General features: G+C 45.5%; 2 protein-coding genes across 8 annotated transcripts in view; one reads left to right on the forward strand and one right to left on the reverse strand.

Annotated features, from left to right (window-relative positions):
• LOC135920338 (nicotinamide N-methyltransferase-like) overlaps positions 1–24,690 on the reverse strand; it is a 100,374-nt gene that overhangs the window by 49,461 nt on the left and 26,223 nt on the right. Inside the window, exons 3-5 of the mRNA XM_065454555.1 lie at positions 23,591–23,722; positions 4,390–4,482; positions 1,318–1,688 (exon numbers count right to left, since the gene is read on the reverse strand). Of these exons, the coding sequence (XP_065310627.1) occupies positions 1,318–1,688; positions 4,390–4,482; positions 23,591–23,722 (596 nt within the window). The remainder of the gene's footprint in view (positions 1–1,317; positions 1,689–4,389; positions 4,483–23,590; positions 23,723–24,690) is intronic.
• LOC135920337 (uncharacterized transporter YutK-like) overlaps positions 1–24,690 on the forward strand; it is a 278,506-nt gene that overhangs the window by 45,202 nt on the left and 208,614 nt on the right. For 5 of the 7 annotated variants that reach the window (XM_065454551.1, XM_065454553.1, XM_065454548.1 and 2 more), the window contains exon 1: positions 15,726–15,827. The exons of 1 other annotated variant lie outside the window; for it this stretch is intronic. The gene's annotated coding sequence lies outside the window, so the exon portion shown is untranslated. Of the gene's footprint in view, positions 1–1,636; positions 1,769–15,725; positions 15,828–24,690 lie in introns of those variants that run through there. One more of the 7 variants, XM_065454549.1, reaches the window with a different exon arrangement.

Consider the following 24,690-nt stretch of genomic DNA (forward strand, 5'->3'; position numbering starts at 1 on the left):
AGCGGCGCCGACCATGCAATAAGAATGGGCTAAGCGCTACAGCGGTGATCGCGGCCGTTCGTAACACTGGGGCGCTATAACGTAAAACTATTCCAAACTTTTCTATTCCAGTTCTGCTATCAGCCCTCCACGATTGGTCAAAAACTTTTTCCGACCACCCCCGCTTCACCTATCTGTCACGCGACGTCACGAAAACCGCAATACCTCCCCATCTGATATGATGTGTACACACTGATTATGCATGATTTGACAGAAAAAAGAAAAACAGTTATTTCTGATTCGACCCCTTTTCGCCATTAGCCCTCGGCTATTGCTAAAAAGTTTTCGGGCTGCACCCACTTCACCTGCCTGTCACGCGACGTCACAAAACCGCATAAACTCACCGCGTCAAAGTGACGTGTACGCGATAAAGATGCATTTATATGCCGAACAAAACTGAATTTTCTTTGGAATAGTCGCAGGCTGCCCTGTTCCGAAAGGAATAAAAGATGGCTGCTGCCGATCACTGAGACGCTGGCTACTCGCACCTGCCGAGGAGCATGGGTGTATTTGCGTGTAATAAAACTTCTTGCGTGGCCGTGTAAGGTTTTCGAGCACTTTCGGCACGTTTACCACCTCATTCTGCCCACTCTTCTTTGCTGAGGGTCAGTTTTAGCGTCATTCTTAAGCTTCCGTTGCATGCCGCCGCGATTTTCGACCAGCCCCCACAAGCTAAGTAAGGGAAAGCCGACCAATCGCAGGCGCCGGCACCACCCTCTTCATCCGGTTATCGATTTTCAGTGCACTGGCTCTGCCCCAGCGGATCCCTCTCCACTTGAGCGTTCACCTCGCGTCTTCTCAGCCAATTAGATACGACAAGCCGCTCAGCGTAGGCAATGTTATTCGTTTTTCAAGCAAACAAAAGTGACCTCCTATGAACGAGGAGAGTGTTTGATTGGTCTCTACAGAGAACCCTGTGGGTGACCGCCCGGTGCTTGCGTCGTGGTTACGCAAATTCGACGTCAGGAGATTGGAAAAGAAACATATTGGAATAGTTTACGTTATAGGGCCCTTGCTTCCCGCCGTCGTCGGCAAAATACAGATGCCACTGCAAGCGCTCAAAATTGTGAGGTTGAATTTGCGAAAACTTTGGTTCGTAAGTGCGCTTTGTCATTGATCGTGCGTCTTCGCTAATGACATGTCTAGCAACAGGATCGGGCTGCGCTTTCTCTGACCATTAGTTCCATCGTAAGAGCTTTCTTTTTTGGGGGAATACGGGCGCTGGTCGGCAGGCCGCCGCTTGCGTACGCGCAGGACAGACGAGCAGGCGTCCCTCACGTCTTGCCGACGAGCTGCGCGGTGGCGCCGAGCATGCCGTTGAGGTTGAGCGCGTTGTCGCGGTCGTCCCGCAGCCAAGTCTGGAGCAAGGAGCGCGTCTGGTCCAGGAAGTGGGCGACGACCAGGGAGTCGACGTGTCCGTCGGCGAGCAGCAGCGGAAACTGGACCATGGGTCCGCAGCCCAGGTCCAGGCCCAGTGGTCCTCCGATGGTGCGTCGCGACAGCCAGCGGTGCGCCTCCTCGCTGAGCAGGCGCAGCTCGCGTACGTGAGACGGGTACACCGAGCCGGTCAGCACGCCCGGGTCCAGCAGCTCGCGCAGCCGGTCGATGGGCACCAGCCGCTCGACGTCCTCGTCGCCAGCTTTGTTGTCCTGCGCGCGATCGAATGCGTCCGTGAGCAAGGATTCCGTCCCTGCAGGGAACTTGCGGTCGGCTGTGTTCCACTGTGCAGGTGAGGCACGGGGCTTTCCGTTTTATTGAATTTTACGGGATGTGCTGAAACATTTCCTGAGCACCTCTTACGTCTTAAAGTCGTAACATCAGTCGTTCTAAATCCACAGAACGGAGAAGAGAACCGCGAATGCTCCTGTTTTCTATCAATAGAACGTAACCTGTGCCTGCGAGCATTTTAATATCATTGTACAATCTGTCTGCTACCGCTCGCAAATACTTTTCTATTGGCACCCGCCTTTAGTTAATAAATTTACACTCTTAGTTTAATAAATTTATCATTATCTGTAGGACCAATTACGCGTATATGCCTAGCTACTCTTCATCGCTTCAGTAATATAAACTAAAATATGGTAGCACTCCAATGCGCACTGTCGTCGTCTTGTCGCTCAACGATACGGCCACAATTATCTATTCCATCGCTTGGGGTACGTCCTTCGCATTTCTTGAAGATTTCTTTTTTTTCCCTTGTCCTGAAAGTTTCGGTTACATAGGTTAGTAATAGCAGCATACACTCAAGCCTTTCGTAACTTAGGGATGCCTGCCACATGGATTCTAAGGCATATTTTAAGATGGTTTTCCGTAGACCTCATTGGCATTACATGAGTGGCTGCTTAGCCTAGATGCCTAGATGTACTTGCTCCTTAACTGCTTCGAGATATTGACTGCCAAAGAACTCGTTTTCCCTATTGAACATTATTTTTCCTATAAGAATCTTATAATCTCCTTAACCTACGTTTAAATTTACGGATGCAAATAGTGTTTGGGTATTACGCAGACGTTTTGCGTATTGGTCGATATGTGTAGATTCTTACGAGTGTCTATGCACTAAAAGCAGTTTACACATTTTGGGCCATACTTTGTCCCACAATAATATTCTTGATCTATCTTGCTTCCGTTTCCTTTTCCTAGGAAACTCTGCTCTCGCTAGTGACTTGTCAAGAATGTTATGTCGGACCGATAATGCACGTGCGTTTATTGCCGTGGGACAAAGATAAGCCACAATGATTGTAAACTGTATTTCAGATGTAGTAATGGGCTTTGCCAGTTGTTCACTCATTTCAGACAATACTATCACTTGAAAAACCACGGCTTTCGGGGATATATTCCTCCTTTGTCAGTACATTTTAACATTCGTAGTCTAGCACCAAATTGTTCTTGCAAATAACAACAGTTAAACTGTCTTCGCTAGCCTAACATCCTTCCTTAAGAGGAAGCTTTAGCTCGGGTGCTCCTATCTAAATACATGTAAAAGGAAAATTCGTTTTTCTCGGTAACCACGGCACCAAATTAGACGAGGTTTCTTGCATTTCAAAGAACAACTTAAAATCTAGTGACTGTTGGTTTCGAATTTTTGAGTTAGGTCGTCAATTTTTTTTTAAAAAACGAAACTATCAAGTTTACAACTCGGTTACTAAACAACAAAAAAGGGTAATACAATTCTGTGAATTGCATCTAATAGTACATCTAAAGCGGACAAAATTTATATGTTACACATGAATATAAAAAATTTAGTAATATGCAAATACAGCTTTTGCAGAAACCTTGTAGCCAACGTAACGAATTCACCTAAGATGTAAAATGACATATCCAATTTGTCCGCTTTGAATGATCTCATGGATGCCGTTTACAGAACCGCGATATCTTTTCTTGATGCAGAGCTACGAATTTGTAAACTTCGTGCTTCTATTTTTTTTCAAATGGTCGAATATTTCAAAATACTTTTAACAAAGTTCAGGCCTTAAATAGAAATTCCGCTTCCAATAGTCACTACAACTTAACTTTCTCTCTCAAAAGCAACAAATTTCATTAAAATCTGTTCAGCGGTTATCTCAGAAAAACGTTTTTGCGTTTTACATGTATTTGAATAGGCCGCGTCGGAGTTGGGCCCGAGATAAAGCTTCCTCTTAACACGTATTTTTGCAGTCTTCTTCTTGTCAAGATTTACAGTACCTGAGGAATACCTGCAGATATCTTTGATAATCGAGATGGGCCTTGCGCCTCGCCTTGACAATGTCCCAACGAAAGCTGTCATTTCTGTTGAATCAAACACCTCTGCGTAACAATTGGCGGTCACATATGTGGGGACTGTATTCTACACATGTTCCAACTACGTAATAAATAACATATATGCAATCGATTGCTCAATGTCCTTTTGTAAAGTTGTTTTGATTTGCTCTTGATGCTGTCCCAAATCAATTCGCGGTCATTCTTTGTATATAGTACAGTATTATGCTAGCATTATTTCAATTATCTCGTTCATGTGGTTTAGATAGGACAATTTGTCGATAGTTGTTTGATGAGAGAAATTGATTTACTCAACTGCATAACTCTAGAGCAGTCGAGGGGTCAGATATTGCGCGGTAGTGTTTGTCTTGCTATCCTATGTTGAACTACCGTGGACGGTGTTTCCGCCCAGCATTTCGACCGGTTGCGCAGAGGTACGCGAAATGCTGCAGGCCGTCGTCAGGAGTGGTACCGGTTCCGGGGGCCGTGCACTTGAGCGGGCGGTGCTAAGGGCCATAAGCCGCTACGAACACACTCGACGCATTTTTAGAGCTGCGTTCCTTGGCGAACTACCGCCATTGAATAACGGTACGTCGGTGTTGCCATGCCGCTTACCTCGCTGGCTGACGCCCTGGTCTCTTCGCTGTTGGAGATGACGATTTTGGAGAAGTAGCTCTCGTACTCTTCCAGGGAGTCGTACCCTTGCGCCTGCTCTGTCCACGAAGGGGAGAAGGCATTGCATCTCATCAGGAACGTGGTCTCCAATAGACTGAAATGTAGTGTTAGAAAAGCTCGCGCCTATAATAAGCAATCTAGGGATTTCGCCTGCCACAACCAGGACCTGCTTATGAAGCGCGCCGTGGTGGGGGGCTCCAGAATATTTTTTACCACGTGGGATACCGAAATTTGAGCACGCAAGCGTTTTCGCCCCCCATCGAAATGCCGCCGCCGCAACCGGGATCGAACCCGCGACCTCAAGCTCTGCAGCTCAACGCCATAGCTACTGCTTTACCGCGGTGTGTGCAGTACTCTTCGATGCCGCAATTGAGCAAAACACAACAAAGACTGAATGTCGAGTCGAGAGACAAGCCTCTCGAAAAGAGAGACACAGAAATTCTTCTGGGAGTTGTCTAAGTATGCGTAAACATCGTGCTCCTGAATACACGCAAAGTGCCTCGAGCGGTCAGTCGCGCGGCAATTTTGCGTGCATTTGCGGCCTTCTTTCACGCTCAGGAAAACACTTGTATGTAGCACGTATTGAGCAACTGAAAGATGTATCGGAAGCTTTTCATGTCGCTCTACAGTTTTCTCGTTGACACTATTCATCTAATTATATTATTTCAGAAGTTGATTAAATAAATAAGTTTAATTAGTTAGGCAGAATAAAAGAAATAATCTGAGTATCTCCAAGCGAGGGCAAACAACATTGTCTTGGCTCTTTCCAGCTGCGTGCCATTCGCATATTTTTAAACTCTGGCTAAGCTTAGCTGGGACACCCGGCATATCGATGAGCATGTGTATACGTATATTATCACGTTGCAGTGACGGTGAAGCATCACAGTGACACAACGCAAGTGATGAAAATAGCTGTTTATTGCAGCCAAGGACATTGAAGAGCCACGAAGAATAAAGTTAGTTGAAAGTTAGCGCTTCTCCGTGACTACGTCGTTGTCTTGAATTTCGCGCAGTTCATATATTTCCCCACATTATGAACCAACTCGCCCAACAACAACTCTTATTGCGCCAACCTGTGCCCAGCAAAACATGTAACACTCAGCACAATGATAGCGGCGAGCGCACTCGTCGATAGCCGAAAATAGAATCTGCGGGTCAAGTGCGTCGGTTTTTATATATGATTCGTGGAAGCTTCCAACGTAATCGCGGGTGCTCGGATACCTTGCAGAAAGTACTACAGTATTCAGGTCGCGCGTACAATCTGATTACGCAAGGCTCACCAATAACACACATGAGAGATAGAAGAAAGATAACATTCGAGTAAGTTCTAAATTGTGCAGACAGGTCTAGCGCTGAGCGGTTGAAATGCAGTCCCCAGAAAAAGGGTAAGAACACGTGTACATGCCACTCACTAAAAAGCATCGTCTCGGTACTACAAACACTAGAGCAAGCATCTAAAATACACGTAGTAAATCAAAATAAAGAAACAAAGTTCCAGAGGTCGCTAGCGCTGGTAGAATGCGTTAAGGCGCACAACATATAATACATCAGGTCGTGCACGGCACGCGCAGTAATTGCGTAATAGCAGTGAGCACGACGTCATTGTCCAGTGCGCCAATACGTCGGATGACCTTGTAGGGTCCGAAATAGCGTCGCAATAGTTTCTCGCTTAGTCGTCGTAGGCGTATCTGAGTCGAAACCTAAACATGGTCGCCGGGCTCGTACATCACGTAGCGTCGTCGAAGATTGTAGTGTCGGCTGTTGGTCCTCTGCTGGTTCTTGATTCGCAGGCGGGCGAACTGTCGAGCTTCTTCGGCGCGCTCGGGATAGGCGGCCACGTCGAGATTCTCTTCGTCGGTGACGTGCGGCAGCATGGCGTCGAGAGTCGTCAAAAGGTCCAAGAGATGCCGGGATAATGAAACATAGGGCATTGTGGGGGTGCAACAGGTATGAGGTACTGAGAGGTATTTGGAAAGGAGTAGTGGTGCCGGGGCTTACTTTCGGGAATGCGGTCGTGTGTTTAAAGGCGGAGGTTCAGTCGAGACTAGAAGTAAATCAGAGAGCTGTGGGAAGATTAGCACTAGGTGCCCACGGGAAAACCACAACCGAAGGAGTACAGGGGGATATGGCCTGGGCATGGTTCGAAGCATGGGAAGCTCAGAGTAAAATCCTATGCGAAAAACTTCTGAGGAAATTGGACAATAACAGGTGGGCAGCTAAGGTACTTAAATACCTATACAGAAAGAGCATTGACTCACAATGGCGGAAAAGAACTAGGAAGCTAACCAGTAAGTATGCAAGACACGAGGTCGAAGAAAGACAGAGCATTAAACGACAAGTTAAAAACGCGGAAGGTAAAAATTGGATAAATTCAATGGAAAAGAAGCATAGTGTGGAACTATATCGATACTGGAAACAGCAGATCAGGAAGGAAGCGTTTTATGATAACTCAAGAGGCAGTGCCCTACTCTTTGAAGCTAGGTCAGATGTCTTAGAACGCGGAGTTATAAAAACGAAGAAGACACATGTGCTGTATGTGCTAAATATGTAGAAACAGTGAAACACCTCATACTAAAATGTGATGGTATCAATCCCGATGTCGATGCGGCCACAGTCACGCTCCCTGAGACCTTAGAGTTCAGATATAACAATAGCCATCTAAATAAATATGCGGTGGAAATTAGCAAAAAGCGATTGGTGGTTCAAAAGCAGAGAGGTGACAAAAGGGTACAAGTGTAGGAAGACGAATTTAAAGAAAATGAGGAATTGTAATAACTTTTAATAAAAAGCTGAGCATGGTGGCAACTGCCATCACCCCGTTTCAAAGGGGACGCTCCTACCTTCCATCCATCCATCCATCGTCGTCGGATTCCTTCTGTAAACCAGCTTGAACGGCGTGATCTGCGTTGTTTCTTGCACCGCCGTTACGTATGGAAGCACGGCACCCCACGTCTTGTGTTTGACGTCGACGTATGTGCATTGTCATCATGTCGGCGATGATCTTGTTGAGCCTCTCCGTAGGACCATTCATCTGCGGGAGGTCGGCAGATGTCCTCCTGTGGTTTGTCTGGCTCTGTTGCAGAATCGCTCGGGTAAGCTCCGCTGTAAAAGCCGTTCCTCGTTCCGTGGTGAGCCCTTCCGGGATACCATGTCTTAGCAGTATATTCTCGACGAAGAATTTCGCCTTTTTGGCCGTGCTACCTTTAGGCAGGGCCTTAGTTTCGGCGTAGCGGGTAAGGTAGTCGGTAGCCACGATGGTCCAATTATTTCCGGATGTTGACGTCGGAAATGGCTTTAATAACTCCATACCGATTTGTTGGAAGGGTTGACAAAGAGACTTGATTGGCTGTAGCAGTCCTGCTGGCCTTGTTGGGGCTGTCTTCTGTCATTAACAGTCTCGGCATGTCTTGACGTAATGCGCGACGTCGGTGGTGAGGCGCGGCCAGTAGTACTTGTATCCTTGCGAGCATACGGGAAAATCTGAGGTGCCCAGCCGTCCGATCATCATGCCGGGCGCGCAAGATTTACGGCCGCAAGGCTATAGGCAAAACTAGAAGATAGTTTGCGCAGAATAGGATGTTCTTCTTTATGATGACGTCGTTTCACTGGGAAAACGAAGGCAACCCTCACCTAAATATCCTAGGGACCAACGCCGTCGTCGTCTTCCCAAATACTCGACGAAGCTTTTCAGCTCCGAGTCTGCTTGTTTTTCAGCTCTTATTGTTCCTAGGAAGGCGTCGTCATCATCGCCGTCTTGAGGTTGCGTGTCAATGGGGGCGCGTGATAGGCAGTCGGCATCAGAGTGCTTGCGTCTAGACTTCTAGACCGCGGTGACGACAAATTCTTGCATGTTAAGTGGCCACCTTGCTAGGCGCGCTGAAGGGTCCTATGAATTTACCAGCAAACATAATGCATGAGCGTCGTTTACGGTATTGAAAGACCCACCGTAGAGGTAAGGTCGAAATTTCGTGTTAGTCCAAATGAGGGCAATGCATTCTTTTTCCGTCGTAAGACGCTTTGCTTCTGCTTTCGATAGTGAGTGGCTAGCGTAAGCTATGACCCTTTGAGGCCTGTCTTTTCTTTCGGGCACCTCACCGCAAGGAACACGGTCACGCAAATGCCCTTTTTTGTGCAGGTTAGTTACCTGCCACATGCATCTTCAGGGTGTCTACCAACCGGGAAAACCGGGAATTCTCAGGGATTTTTAGTAGTCTGGAAAAAGTCAGGGAAAACTCAGGGAATTTGGGCCTCTATCAGGGAAAATTAGCGGCAATTTTTACGGAAAGGGTCGAAAGTCGCAGCAATGCTGGCTCGAGTAACAGACAGGAATCGTAATGAAACGTCTTTGACGCCCTGTCGTCGGCTGGAGGAGTTGCTAGTGTACAGTCAAGGACTGACTTTCCGGATTCCCGATAATTTGGACGGCTTCGCGGCACCGTCACGTACCGTGAAATTCACGGTACGTGAAATTTCCGACGCAAGAACTCTTCGCCGTCCCATTTTCCGGACGTTTTGCCGTGACGGCAGGTCCGAAACGGCAATAAAGGCACCACAGCTGCCGTTTTGATTACTTCGCCACCTCGAACCGGCACTCTCGCACGCAGATCCGCTGGCAGCCGTTGCCACCACTGCGGCAACACTAGGCCTAGCTGCTTCGACCTCCGCTATGAAACTTCTTGCCGTTGGGTGCCGAGTTTTTTATTGAAAGAATTAGCTGCTGTCAGCAATGGCATGGACTCCGCCTTTGTGATCCTCGCGATTGACATAGAACATGCCGGTTCCTGAAAGTCAGCTTCGCCTCTGTAAAGAAATGTTACTTGGTGAAGCATACACAAAAGTATTGCAGTGAAGCATAACAAGCGTGGGAAGGGGCTATTGCCACGAAACACAGTATGTATTCCTTAATTATGCACGCGTGCACCCGCTATGTCCTGTCACATTACGAGCACCGATATGCCTAATATGTGTACTGACAGGCCTTCGGAGCGTTTTCGAACGTGCCTGTGGTGATTTGAGTCCCTAAGGACAGTAAATGACACGCATTTATTTTTTTTGCAACTGGCCGATTTTTTGGACGTTTTCGCGGCCCCTAGGGAGTTCGAAAAATCGGTCGTGGACTGTTCAACTGACCAAGATGCTTCAAATGGTTTTTGGGGCGAACGAGTGGCGGAAGGTGGACAAGAACAGAAATGAACTACGCATTGAGGAATAAACGGGAAAGGAAGCTTGCTGCCGCCGTTTTGAAGGAGCTTGAGCTCAAAAAATAGAGTTTTGGCTGATGCCGAGATGCAGGTGTCCCTCACCCAAACCAAAATAAACTCTTTAAAGCAGTGAAACACAACACTCGGGCGTCGTGCGCGGGCTGAGAGTAGTTCAGAACAGCTGAGGTTGACTTACGAGCTGTTGAGGGAGAATCTCAATTGCGACAGAATTCGGGCCTCATACCACTGAGCTTGCAATCAGTTGATAGAAATAGCTCATATTCGAAAATATTTGCTTCTATATGCATCTCCTTTTTATTCCTATTTGAGAATGTCCGACTTCATTGCAATGTTTTTCGAAGACACTTTATTTGCTGTGCATTTTACTAACCCCTGCCTTCTATTCTCTTCTTCAATAACATAAACACTACTCCTTAGTATTCAAATTGGATTACGTCGCTTTTTAAATTTTTTTCATGTGCGTACTAGGGAGTGACAGCATCAGGCGATATGTTTTCAGCCCGTCTTGACATAAAACATAGTTCTGCATCACTCAGGGAAATTTGCAATGGCACTCAGGGAAAACCTGGAAAACTCAGGGAGTTTGGAAATGTCAACTTGGTAGACACCCTGATCTTGCTGTTGTGCTAGCGATCGCTTCTTGTTTTCGGTGTCGTGCCCCCCCGACATGCTTGACCGTTGGGGTATTGCACTTGGCGAGCTATTGTGTTCAATTGCTATTAATGCTCATGTTGTGTGCTTATTACTTATGTTATCTGGAGACATTGAGGTAAACCCCGGTCCTGATCATGGTGACGCTAACCCTGCTCCCACCCTCGAAACAATCTATAACGCTATTTTGCGCCTCGAAATGACACAGAATTCCGTCCTGAGTGAACTCGCGTTAATACGTGCTGCGCAGTCAAATACAGATAGCTTAGTTGGACGCCTTGCCGCCCGCGTCGACAAGTTGGAGAAAACCGTTGAAGCAAATGAAGCTTGCCATTCTATCCATGGCACTGAGGGTGGTTCTGTAATTTCGAAGCTTTCCTCGGAAGTGCAAGCGGTAACTGAAAAATGCGACGACTCGGAGAATAGACTTCGGCGTTGCAACTTTGGCTTTTTTGGTCTCCGTGACGTGGTTGACGAGTCTTGGGAGCAGTCCGATTATTTCATTCTGCCGTGACAAACTGGACGTATCAGTCGATATTAATAACATTGAACGGGCCCATAGACTAGGTCACTTCCAAGAAGAGAAGAACCGCCCTATTATCGTGAAGTTTGTACGGTTTAAAGAAAAATCCCAAATTCTCTCCTGTAGCGTGAAATTAAAAGGCACATCGTTTGCTAAACGCGAAGATTATTCCGCATGTGTGCGCCTGGCTAAGAAAAACATTACCTTTACTCGCAGGAAAAAAGCCTTCCTTTTAAGATAAGGTTCGATAAACTTATCATAGGCAATAAGCGTTTTGTTTACAATGCTGAGACTGACTGTGTTATCGAATTCAAATCCTAGCCACCAATACGTGCTTGCACTCACCCGTTTTCATCCTTCGCCCTTGACTCTTCCACTCCTGTCTTTGAAGCAACTTATCACCTTATGCAGGGTGTGCTTTCGAACGTCCGTAGTTAGCAAAAAAAGGATATCGTGGAAGCTCTTCTTCAGGATAGTGAAACTGATTTTGCCGTCTTTACCGAATCATGGCTAACTCCGGAAATCAAAAGCGACGAACTATTGCAGGATGCCACCTCATTCATTACTTATAGATACGATAGGACTTCACGCAGGGGCGGTGGTGTATTGGGCTTCATTCGATCCAATATAGCCTCATGTTCCGTTGTGATTAACTGCAGCCTAGAGATTGTCTGCGTTAAACTGTCCCTCAAAACATGTACAAACATACTTATAGTAGTATGTTATCGCCCTCCGGACTGCGACCACACCTTCACTAATAACTTACACTCGGTTCTAGTTCATTTGACCTCCAGGTTCCCCAAGGCCAATTACATCCTTTGTGGTTATTTCAACTTCCCTGACATTTACTGGAAGAACTCAACCGCATCCACACGATTATCCAAAGACTTCCTTCAGTTAACCCTACTGTTCAACCATACTCAGACTGTCCACTCGCCCACTCGGGGCTCTAACATACTCGATCTTGTTTTGGTCTCAAACCCTGACTTAATTTAATCAGTGTCCCTTCCCATAGAACTAAGTGATCACAAAGCCGTACCATTCCACCTATCTTTTCCCATTAAAAAAAGAACAGCCAATAAATAAATATATCGGGAGCTACAACAAGGCCAACGTTTCTGCGATTAACTCCGAACTAGAATCTTTCTATAAATGTTTTCGTCAATCTGCTTCTTCCCGATCAGTTAACGATAACTGGTTGCTTTTCAAACAGCAAATTCAAAATTTAATTGACAAACACGTCCCTCTGATTCGCTTTCGAGGCGACGCAGGCCAGCCCTGGTATTCTAACTCGCTAAAAAGACTATCGCGCAAGAAAAAAAGATTCTGTCGTGTCGCTCAGAAATCGTACTCAGCATCTAAGTGGAAAAAATACTCGGATTGCCTGCGCGAATATGCCCGTCTTTTGAGGCACTCGAAACGCAAATTTCATCATGAGTATTTAAAAAAAATATAATTGGTGTTAACCCTAAAAAATTTTGGAGCGTCTTAAAACCAAAGAATCAATCCCATAACATTGCGCTTGTTTATCCCGACGGCTCTGATGTTCCACTTGATCAGCGGGCTAATGCCATGAACTACTATTTCTGGTCTGTTTTCACCTCCGAACCAGTTCATGATGTACCGGCGCTGCTTAGACCAAATTTTGGTGCAATGCCGCCGGTTGTTATCACAGTTGAAGGCATTTTGTGCCTCATTAACGAATTAAATATTTCGAGTCTTCCGGGACCTGACAATGTTCCTGCAAAGTTCCTTAAAAGTACTAAGGGCGTGTCGAGTCGCATCTTGCAGATAATATTTGCGCGGTCCCTTTTAGAAGGTGAAATTCCGCACGACTGGAAGACTGCGAAAGTAACCCCGGTTTTCAAAAAGGGCAACCGCTCTGACCCGTCAAATTATCGACCTATATCGCTGACATGTGGTGCATGCAAACTAATGGAACACATCATATATTCCCACGTCATCACTCATCTCGATAATAATTCTTTCTTTTTCCGCAAGCAGCAGGGCTTTCGCCCCGGGTTATCATGTGAAACACAATTATTCGAATTCACTACAGACCTTCACTTGAACGTGGATTCGTCTTTTCAGACCGACGTCATTTACATCGATTTTTCAAAGGCATTTGATCATGTTGCTCATCGTCGCCTCATCGCCAAACTAGCTGTCTTAATTTTGACCCGCTTACCTTGTCATGGATCAAAAGCTTTCTAACAGCACGATCTCAGTTCACAGTCATTGGCGGTAAGCGTTCAACAGCAGCACAAGTAGTATCCGGCGTCCCTCAGGGATCAATTCTTGGCCCGCTTCTCTTTCTTATCTTCATAAATGACTTGCCATATGGAATAACGTCATCTATGCGCCTCTTTGCTGATGATTGCGTTGTATATCGTCGAATCTCAAACAGTAGTGATCAATCATTACTACAACGCGACCTAAACCTAATCCAAACGTGGTGCTCGCGCTGGTTGATGGAGCCTGATACCTCAAAGTGGAAATGCACGGTTGTTTCAAGCAAAAAAAACTAATCTGATTTTTCAGTGTTCCCTTAATTCGACAGCTTTATCACATGCTAGCTCTTACCGATATCTAGGCGTCCTCATTAACAGTTCACTGACATGGTCAGAGCATACCTCGAATGTTGTAACTGATACCTCAAGGTCGCTAGGTTACTTAAAAAGAGCATTTCTGTATCGGCGTTTTTGTCGATGTGAGCGAGTACTGGTGGTGACTGTAGGCGTTTCTTAAGCTCTTGGAATGATTCAGCTTTCGGCGCTTGCCACTTGAACTCGACACATGGTTTCGTGAGATGAGTCAATGGCTCGGCGATGAGAGAAAAGTCCGTGACAAAGCGCCTGTAGTAGGCACAGAGGCCAATGAATTTTCGCACTGATTTCTTGTTGACAGGATGCGAGAATTTCTCTATAGTAGCGGTCTTCTGCGGGTCAGGACGGTCTTGGGACTTGCTCATGACGTGGTCCAGGAGCAGGAGCTCCTGGTCTGCGTAGCGACACATTCCCGGCTTCAAGATCAGCCAAGATGCTTTAGGTGATCGTCAAAGTTTGACTCAAAGACATCATCAAGGTAGACTGAACATGTCTGCCATTTTAAGACAGCCAACACTGTGTCCATTACATTACATACCGTTTCGTTGGAATGTCGCGTCCGTAACTTTTCTGTCATTGTTTTTCATCATTACTGTTGTTATTAATTACACGACTTCACTGAAAACAATCTGTGTGATTTATTCCTTGTCATTATATTATGTTTTTTTATGTTTCTTCTTTTCCCTAGTGAATCGTGATCTAAATAATTCTTTTTTCATCTCAGTTGTGCTTTGGTTGTAGGTTGTAAACAGATACGGTTTATAGATGTCTTGTATTCAATGTATTTTCTATGTACTGCCCCCCTTACTCAATGCCTCACTTTGAGGCCTGTAAGGTATTTTTAAATAAATAAATAAATAAATAAATATGTTATGGTAATTCTCACGCGCGCCAATACCAAGACCATTAGGTTGTTCCTGGGCACGTCTATAAAATTTATTTATTTAGTATTGGGATAGCATTTATTTATTTACAAATACTGCAATTCCCAAATGAATTGCAACCTATTAACACACGTACGGATGTGTATCGGTATTCCTTTTTTCCTGATGTAATTGAACTATGGAACAAACTGCCAAGTGATGTTGTGGAGAGTATGAATGTGCAACAATTTGAGCTGGGTGCCGATATGTTTTTGAGAAATGGTGTACAAATTTTGAATTCTGATTCATGATTGCTCATTGAAGTGTTTTTGAAATGTATATGTTCTTCTTCCCTCCCTGTAACGACCCTCACTGGATGGTTAACAGTATGACCAAATAAATAAATAAATAAATAAATTTTAGCAGTGTGGAAATACAATATTGACATGTCTACTTGCTTATCTTTATCGGGCGGCCACGTTTCACCGCCTAACAAATGTTAATGCACAGCGCAGGACGCGCTTGCATGTATCGGAAGTTTCTGGAATGTTATCGATGGTTCTATCCGCTGTCCGTGACCTAACCTTGTGTAATCTGATTGCATGTGTGCGCGACGCGAATAATGTATAACCTTGTGGAAGACACGCGGGTCCCAGCGATTACTCTGGAACGTTCGACGACTGATGTATAAAAGCCGACGCGCTTGACCCGCTGATCAGATTTTCGACGATCGCCGACTGTGTTCGCCGCTGTCGCCGTTCTTTAAGTGTAGCCTGTTTTTGTGGGCACAGGTTCGCCCAATAAACGTTAGTTTCGTCTTTCACAGTATGGCTACTGTGTTCTTTATACGTCACTACCACGTGACAATATCAGTGTACAAATGCAGGCAAAAACACAAAGTAAGACGCAGTACATTGCTTATACAAACAATATCGGTCTTGTACATAACACAGCAAAGAAAAACAAAGGTGGAAAAGAAAGCCATATATCAGCTTGTAACCTATTCAGCAGAGGTTACCAGCCAATGATGACAACGAAAGCTGAGTAACTTGGATATTAGTCAACTTATTCCTTGCAATCAAAGTCTTGGGAAACAAGGAATATTTAAAATATTTGTTATTATATATAATATGCAACACATACAATTATGTGGACACCCCAGGCGCATTTCTGCCGTTGCCGTCGCCGTGAGGTACGTATAAGTCCAAGGGCGATGAAATCGTCGCTGCGCGACGTATGCTGTATGCGCGAATGAAAGCGCGCTAGGGTGAGCCGGCGAACGCTGCTCCATCTCGCGTCCGCGAGCGAGGAAGGCTGGGCGGAAGCGCGCCGTCTTGCAAGCGATCTGCGATGTTTGCAGAGTGCGCGCAGTGCCGGTGGCTTCGTATGCGCTGCGCTTTCGACGTTTAGTTCGCGTTGAAGCGAGAGATGCAGGAAGGTCAATTCGACCGCTGCTGCTGCCGCCGCGATTCCTCACTCCAGCGTTCTGACAGCTTCTTTCCGCGGTCATCGGGTGAGATGTGTTCACGTTTGCTTGTGCGCGCGTGACACCACGCTCGTCAATTTCCTTAGTTTGCCTATGTTAACAACCTTATACGGCCAATAAATCTACTATCTTTACTAAGTATAGCTGCCCACTACTTCGCTATCGCAAGTGATGCTTCACGTTTATGGCGAAACTGCGACTCTTGTTTTCTTGGCTGCAGGTTGGTGGCCCTCATTCTAAGACTGTCATAATGTCGTACCTGAGGTCTGTCATGTCGCTGCCGCTGTATTAATGTGCTAGGGCAGTTGTGATACATCTGTAGTGAGCGTCATTAGTTATGTCAAAGATGAGCAAAGAGCTGGCCTCTGCTTTTGAAGAGCTTAAGGAGGAAATTAAAATGGAACTAAGGACTGTTAAGGAATGCTTGGACCAGACCAGAGTTTCCTTCATTCGCGACAGGGACGAAGAAATGCGGAATGCGAAAAAATTGCTGGATGAAAATAATTCCAAAAGCGCAAAGAATGAGAGGCTAAAAAACGGTGCAAACGTTTGGATGCTCAAATGAAAATGAACGACGCTCGCCTGATGAAATAACAGCATTCCGGTAACACGAACCTGGAAACCAAGCGAACACCGGTAAATACGAACGAAGATTTGACAGAAATTATGGGAAAATTAGGGAACAACATTGGTGAAAGTATCTCCCTGTATGACGTTAGCATGTGCCACAAAGTAGCTTCGCCAGGCAATCCATCCAGCGGAAACGACATAGCGCAGTTCGTCCATCGTCGAAAGCGAGGCTGTGTTTTGCAAAAGGCCAGAAGAGAGAAACTGTCTTGCAATAAACTTGTCTGTGAAGCATCGACGCCTGTGCACATAAACAAGCAGCTATGGCCGGATCTCAAGCGCTTGCTGGCACAGGCTATCAGAGAGAGAGAAAAAAAAACGGAAAGCTCAGTGGAAATTTGTGTGGATCCGAGGTGGTCCCGTATTTGCGTGTAACTCTGAAGGCAGTCCTGTCGTGAAAATTTCCACGGGCACCGACGTGGACAAAATGAAGTAAGTTGTTTGCTGCCACTGTGGCTTGCTATCCCCTTGTTACCCCTGTGGACCTAAATCAACTTTCCAGTGAAGATGGTGTTCGAATACTTCATATGAATTGTCACTCTGTCTTTAACAAGATTGATGATATGCATACGCTTTTTTATTCTTTCAGCTTTTCTTTTGATGCGATGATGCTTAGCGAGACTTAGTGAGATTTCGGTGTGCAGAGATTATCCCTGTTTCACTCTAAATAGGCCAAATCGTAGAGGAGGCAGGATATTACTGCAAGTTCCAAACGGCACTGCTGTAACTGCAAACAAAACGTTCACGCTGCTAACAGATGAATATAGATACAATGTCTTCACTGCGACGTACCGTCCTCCGAGCGGAGGTTTATCAAACTTTTTCGGTAACATTGCACGTATTTTTGACTATGTCCCCATCAGTGAAAGTATCTTATTTTTGTCGGGTCATGTAAACGTCGACATGAAGTGCAGTTCTGCTTGTTAGAGAGAATATCCTTAGTTGATGCCTTTGCTTTCTCTAATCTTAAGTGCCAACCCGCATCACGTGTTCTACTTCAACAGCTATCGATGCTATCATTACTAACGCCGAAAAACATAATATAATTTCAGGGACAATATTGAACGGCATCCGTGATCACCTTCCGGTTCTTGCTTTTGTCCAAGCGGCTTGTTCTTCTCGTGGAGCACAAGAAAATCCTGCACAATACCAACTAGTTCACCAAAACAGTCTTGAACGCTTCCCAACGACAATTTTCTCGACCGACTGGAGTACAGTGCTTCTTCCCCAAGATGCTAATAATGCATACGAAGCACTGATAAAGAAAGTGAAACCCAATATATGAACAAAGCTCTCGTAGGTGGAGAGCTAGAAAACCGTGGACAACTCAAGCCCCACTAAAAAAAAAAGAAAAAAAAGTACGTCGATGTTGTAAAATCTCGGGTGGCACAAAAGTTGCTCACTTACAAAAAATCGGGGAACAAATTAAACCGAAAATTGCGGAACGCGGAGTTGGAATATTTTAATAATGTTCTATCTAATTCGTCCAAGGAAATTCAACTGCTCACTGGGCTGAATTAAACAAGGTTCTCAATTTCCGAAAAACAAACATAACATCAATACTTAAAACGGACAGGTTCAAATCGGTAGTGGGCTTTCAAACGAGTTCAGCGGATTCTTTGTAAATGTCACTGGAACCCTTTCCTGTCCATACGATTCAACTTCCGGCCACGCCTATTAGACACCAGGTGTTCTAGTGTCCCTGTTTCTGTATTCTGCAACTTAAACAGAAATATTGATAATATTTTTAAAAATTTTCAGCTGAGTAAATCTGTTGTTTTTTTTCGCATTTCATTCGTTAACCCCGGGGGCCCAGGTTCGGGCATTGCATAGGGGGGATAACAACAACAAGAAGCTTTCACAAGCTTGAAGAACAAAACACAAATATTTGCAATACTCTGGAGATGCAGCGCGTGTAGCAGTAGCATGAAGTTATAATTATTTAATGCAATAATACAAGATCGAGCTACGACACCATTAGAATAACACAACAAATGCTTGACAGTGTTCAAAGGTAGTAAGGCACGCAAGCAGGATAACAGGGTTGTTTAAAAAAGATCAGCTCGTATGGCAAGTTTGCTCATTAAGGAAGGTTCGTAGAGCCAATCGAAAAGAAGTTAATTTTGTAATATCGGCAATGGATTGTGGAAGAGCGTTCCACTCATTTATTGATAAGACTAAAGGTGAGTTTAAATATCTTTTTAGTCCAAACGAAAAGTGAATATAACTTGTGTTTGTGGTCAATGTGGGCGGTGACGTCGGATGCTGAATGAATGAATTTGCGTGAAAAGGCACCGTTGCGGAAATAAACGTTGTGAAAGAAACGATAATCGCGAATATTTACCGCGTGTTACGAGAGGCGAAATGCCAAGTGTGTCTGGGAATAAAGATGGCTTTCAAATAAAGTCTTTTAAATACGTCACTGATGTCTTGGCCCCAGTGTTAGCCCACAATTAATACCTCGCAATGAGCACCGGTACCTCCCCGCGCGAAAGGGTAAATTACCAAGGCTGTTGCTGAACATGAAGGAGGCTGCTCGTCTTACATGTCCAATTATCGATAAATTTCAATCCTTCCCGTTTTATCTAAAGGGTCAGAAAAATATTATTTACTTCGGAATGAGCAGGTCTATTGCTAAGGATTCTGTTCTGTCTGCTTGCGAATTTACGTTCAGGCAAAAAATATCTGCGGGAATCGCTCTAAATAAACAAAAAGAAATAACTGTTAACATGTGTGAACAAAAAACAACTGGTTCTTGGCATATGTGCAGACTTTTTCAAAGCTTTCTATATGCTAAACCATAACTTATTAATACGCAAACTTAATCATTATGGCATCGGACGAACTGATTTAACTCTTATAAAGCCCTAGCGTAAATACGGTAAATAAATGGCGGTCACAATTTTTCGTCATCAACCATAAAACCACTCGTATGCCATGTGCCATAAGGGAGTTAACTACTAGGTCCCTTGCTGTCCCTGGTATACAACAATTATATAGAATAAAACCCCGTATCGGTTAAGCTAATCGCGTACACAGATGACATAAATATAGCTTGGCTTCCGACAGCACTGATCATGATTTATCGATGCAAGGCAATACTTCCTGGAATAGTTGAGTCAGTGGACGACAATTACTGCTTAAGAGTGAACAGTAATAAGACAAAAGCTTGAGTATTCTAGGCAAAAAACAAAGCGTTCGTAGAAATTTCACAGTTGTTATGGGCAACAACATAATCGAAGTTGTACCGCCAACAAAGTGTGTGCGCGTTCTTTTTTTACGAGTCACTAACTTGGCATGCGCACATTAAACACTTGTGCAGGAAAGTAGATTAAATAAATGATTTTTTACGTGGACTCGGGCATAGGCTACCAGGACAAGTGAAAATCCTTATTTACAATGCATTCTTTTTACCAGTCATCACTTACCGCTTTCATTGTGTGGGGGACTATGAGTAAACATAATAATAAAGAAACTACTACTTGCGCAAAAGCGGGTTGTCAGATTAATGTGTACACACATACTGAAGAATGTTTCCCAAAATATAAAGCCCTACAAGAAACTGCGCTACACGTTTTCACAATACTATACATGTACAAGGCTGCTGTTCAAAGTAATAGTGATATCATGTTGTACGCATGTAAGTTAGTTTCTTATGCACCTGTTTAATAACGTTCGTCACCATGCTTCCTGATCTTTACCTTTACCGCACCATGTATCACAGAGAATCGTTACACTTCATCTCAATACTTTGTGTTAATATCCTTGAGTAGAATATTGTTTTACTCGAACAATTATCATGGAAAAATCTGCTTTCTATTGTTCACCTCCTTGAACACATTTAATGCTAGAATATAAAAAGATGTGTATAATTTGTTTTTTACAAGTAATAATTGTCTATTTCCTGTGATAAAGTTCTGTTTTCTTTTACTCTGCCATTAATAAATAGATTTGTAATAGCACTGGAAGAAAATGTGTTAATGCTTGCACTTTCTCATAACCGCAAACCTATGTATGTAGTGTTATTTCATTATGATTGTTTTCTTTTTTTTATGTAGGCCTTGCTATTTTATGGTAGTCTGAACCGTGTGTAAATGCATAGCGTTTGAAGTTAGAACTGCATAACTGCCACGGCCATGTTCGCCAACAGCGTTCACGTGATCAACGGGCGCCAGGCGGTCTTCAAGCTGCATCAAGCATCGTATTGCCCTGCGTCCCCTTCTCTGTGGCTACCATGCAGCTGTGAGCGAATAAACATTTCATTTCAGGTGTAATTTAAAGAACCCCAAGGGCGTGCCTTATAATCCGTAATTATAAAATTGTGCTTTTGGCACGTACAGCCCCCTAATTCAATTAAGGATTAACACTTCTGCTACGATGCGATGTGCCGTGTGAGCAATGACAATGCTAACCTCCTCGGAAATTATGAATAATTGTGCACAACAACGCCTCAAGCAAACACGTCTGCCTGTGTTTTCTGTGCAATACGCAGACAAACAGCAGTGGTGCACGCAAGGTAACGTTTAACATCAACTCGCCCATCTCGCATTGCCCTACACGCTGAAAAAATTAAACATTTGCCTTCAACATCACAGCTAATTATCGTCAATAAAAGCAAACGGCGCAGAAAGCTTCGCTTACACAGATTCGCGCAGTGCGTGGGATCCGCACGGTTCTTTGTTTTTTTTTACCACATGACCGACGTGGGCCTAAATGAATTGGTTTCCTCGGCGGGGTCGGTGCTAATAGCGGACGAAACGCACTGCCAGCGAGCCAGCCTGGCGGCCTCGCTGATCGGAGGTTTGCTTTCTGTCGGCGAGACGACATGCCGTCGTATCACGATCGTGCCAGTGGCTGTAGCGCAGGGCGCTGCCTTGCGAAGCACGCGCCCAATTCGACGTAATTTTGTGCTATGAAGTACTACTTCAGGTGAAAGACAGACTGCAGCCGGCTTCTATGTCGCCGTAAGCGGCGACAGAAGCGTTCTCCTCGGGCTGCGTGCATGGGACTGGCGAGACACTGGCACTATACACTGTAAGATAATTTATACCCCTAAAAGTGAAAAGGTGTGTAAATGTGTCTATAGCTCACACCCTTAGGGTGTGATTTATATACCAGACACCTTAAGGGTGGGAATCATTGACGCATTTACGTGCTTTCTCATTTTTAAGGTTGTAAATTATATTAGTCTATACGATGACGCTGGCTGTCTAGGCACGCGCAATCTGAGTTGTTGGCCGCGGCCATTCGATCGCTCTATCTCCACCAACTCGGTAAATCTTATCTCGCGCGCGGAAATTCAGTAACACGTTTAGGAGCGTTTATGACGTCCGCACTGTAATTAACACAACCGTGACCGTGTTGCCTGCGTATGTGAACGTTTGCTAGGCCATCTACGCTGCAGGCGGCGCAATTCTTTGGGCGCCTAATAATAACCTTTAGTTTTAATGTGACGTGCTCGACCTGCATTCAAGGCTAGTCCTAATCTAGCTTTCCCACCATGAGCATGAAATTGTATTGACACGCTATTAGCAATCCTAATTATCCTCGTTGGCTAATACACACCGCGCAAGTTAACAGAGAAGCTTAACTTTTACGAAATGTTTGGCCCGTAATGGATGATCTGGTATCGGAATCCAATTATCGATTTTTACAGCGGTGGCCCATTGCTAGCGACGGTTTTTAACAGGAAACCTGTGAAAACTTGAGCCTCTTGCGTATTTTGGCGCAACGCAGTTCGTCGGCATATGGAGTTTTCTTCGTTGTAATATACAGAAGACGCACCGCGCACAAGGGACCGTCTGCACACCCGCCAAACCCAGCGGCTACTGAGATAAGAGCGGCGGCTCGACGACGGTGTGTATACCGTGCGAAAGCCAATTCTGACGACAGCGCCGGTGTATTTTCGTGACGTAGCCTCGTGGTGAAGCTCTCTATTGTATAAGGAAGTTGCAAGTATGTCGGTTCCGCCATCATGGGAATCACCGCCGACGACAGAACCAGCGTATTTTCGTGACGTAGCCTCGTGGTGTAGGTCTATGTGTGTACGGGAGGTGGAAGCTTGTATCCGCCGTCGTGGGAATCAATCAGTCTGGTTGGTGCGTATTCCAGATTTCAGACATTCTTATAAGTAGCGTCAAATAGACGTGGGACAAGGACAAGAAGCCAAGAGGATACGACGCTAGTATCGTGTCCTGAGTACTATAGAGTCGTGGCTTCTGTACTTTCGATTCTCGTCGCACGTTTTGTTGTCTTTTTTGCTAGTTAACGATTAAGGTTTTATGTGTGGAAAAGCACACAGATCTGCGTAACATTCGTCACTCTGGCTTCAAATGGCTTTGCGACATCGCAAATTGATCACTTTCAATAAAATATTGCGTTACAAAGATAGCACTTCGCAATGAATATGCTTCTGCGCAGAAATTTCAGGCGTCTAGAAAGAAAAGAATTCTTGAAATTTTTTAAAGATGAGGCGCAATAAGTTACGCCGTAAGAACGTTTGGAGCAACAAACATGCAGATTAGACAAATCTATGCACTATCCTTCAGTCCCGTAGCAGCTTAATGATCGCAACACCAGAGTTCTCTCTTGTGGTATTTTTGATTGAAAAATAAGAGGAAAGCCATGCTGACCGCACCGTATAACTGCATGACGCATGGCTGAAGCCTATCGGTCAGCAGTGCGGGCAAGGAGAAGCGAGGGAGGTAGTGCTGACAGCTCCGCTGGCATAGGTTGCTGTGCGATCACTGGACGCGCTTAGTAGAAATGCGGAAAGCAGCAAGGCCCGCTTCCTTGCGATCCACGTATCGGGCTATACCTCGCCAACATTACACACACCGTCAATCCTGACCGATCAGTGAAGTTGGCCAGGCCACAATGTGCATTATCTCGTACGCGAGAGGTTCCGCGCGGCCCGAGGAGGGTTTCCACGCTGTCGACAGAAAGGCCAAATGCATACGCGTGGCACTCGTCAAACGGCGCTTGACGTACTTCAGCGAACGCGGTGCAGCTATACAGGGGCAAATGGTCGAGCACTTCCGCTTGCGCGCTCTGCATGGCGGGACGAGTCCGATGAAGTGTCCAGGACGTGGTCGGACGGAACGAGTGCACATCGCGATGGGCCGCAAATCTCCGAACCGCGCAGCAGGCCGGCTGCAACTCACGTGCGCGCTGTGCTGCGAGTCCTCGTAGTCGGGGAGGCCCTCCTTGGAGGCCCCGTTCGAGATGAGCGCGTCGGGTGTCTTGACCAGCTTCGGCTCGGACTCGTGCGGGTGCGTCAGGGGCGGTGGCGTGGCCTGCGGGTGAGGGCAGTGCTGAACACGTGCCTGCTCGACCGTGCAGTGCTAGGCAATATGCCAGCTTGCATGGCTGTGCCGGAAAAAAGGATCGCAGATTCCGCGCTTTCTAGCCATTACAAGCGCAAATTAAATCTCACCGTTGAAAATTCAATTTAACTGCGTTTCTTTCATCTCAGAATTACGAGCAAGCGTGCAGCTCTAAAAAGTATTAGGAATTCAAATTTCTTCAGTGAGTTGGTCAAGCGTACAGAATGTGAACTCCATACAATAGCTATCTACAGGAGCTCATCATGTGCAGGCACTTCAATAAATATTCCAGATTAGGAAAAACAAATGAACGAGTGAACCCACTACATGAACCCTCTACAGAAACATCGAGAGCAAACAGCGAGCCACCTACCTTATAACTCGTTTTACTAAACCAATTCAAACTTGCATCACAGATTCAATCGCAAGAGTTTTAAGACGCGTGCGACATGTTTTAAATGTCCTCCATTTCACCTATACTTTTCCTTTTGATGCGGCATTGGCGTACACAGTTGTGAAGTCGGCCCTTGAACGGCTTTTGCTCGCGTCTGCATACGTCTTCGGGCTGCGTATACAGAAAGTTCCTATTCACGATTTTCGATAAATGCACGCCACGGCGGAAGGCTTCCCAAGCACATCGTCCGTGAGTCCATCGTTCGACTGCGTATATAGCGTGAAGTACACGGTCGACATCGCCAGTGTCGGTGCAAAAAAACAAGCGTTGCGAGCAGCGTTGGCTTTCTTGTGACACCGTGCACGACGATTCAAACTCAATGTTCGCACCGCATGGCGGCCGGCGCCTTCTCGCGCCACCGCTGAGCGTTGCAGCGTTAATGACCGGGAGAACAAGTGCAGAGGCTTTCACCGCGCACCGCGATGCATGAGGTCAGCGCCCACCGACGGCGCGAAGGGCGCCGGCCGCCGTGAGGTCTGAGCGT

The sequence above is a fragment of the Dermacentor albipictus genome, chromosome 1 (genome assembly GCF_038994185.2).
Source record: "Dermacentor albipictus isolate Rhodes 1998 colony chromosome 1, USDA_Dalb.pri_finalv2, whole genome shotgun sequence".
NCBI lineage: Eukaryota > Metazoa > Arthropoda > Arachnida > Ixodida > Ixodidae > Dermacentor > Dermacentor albipictus.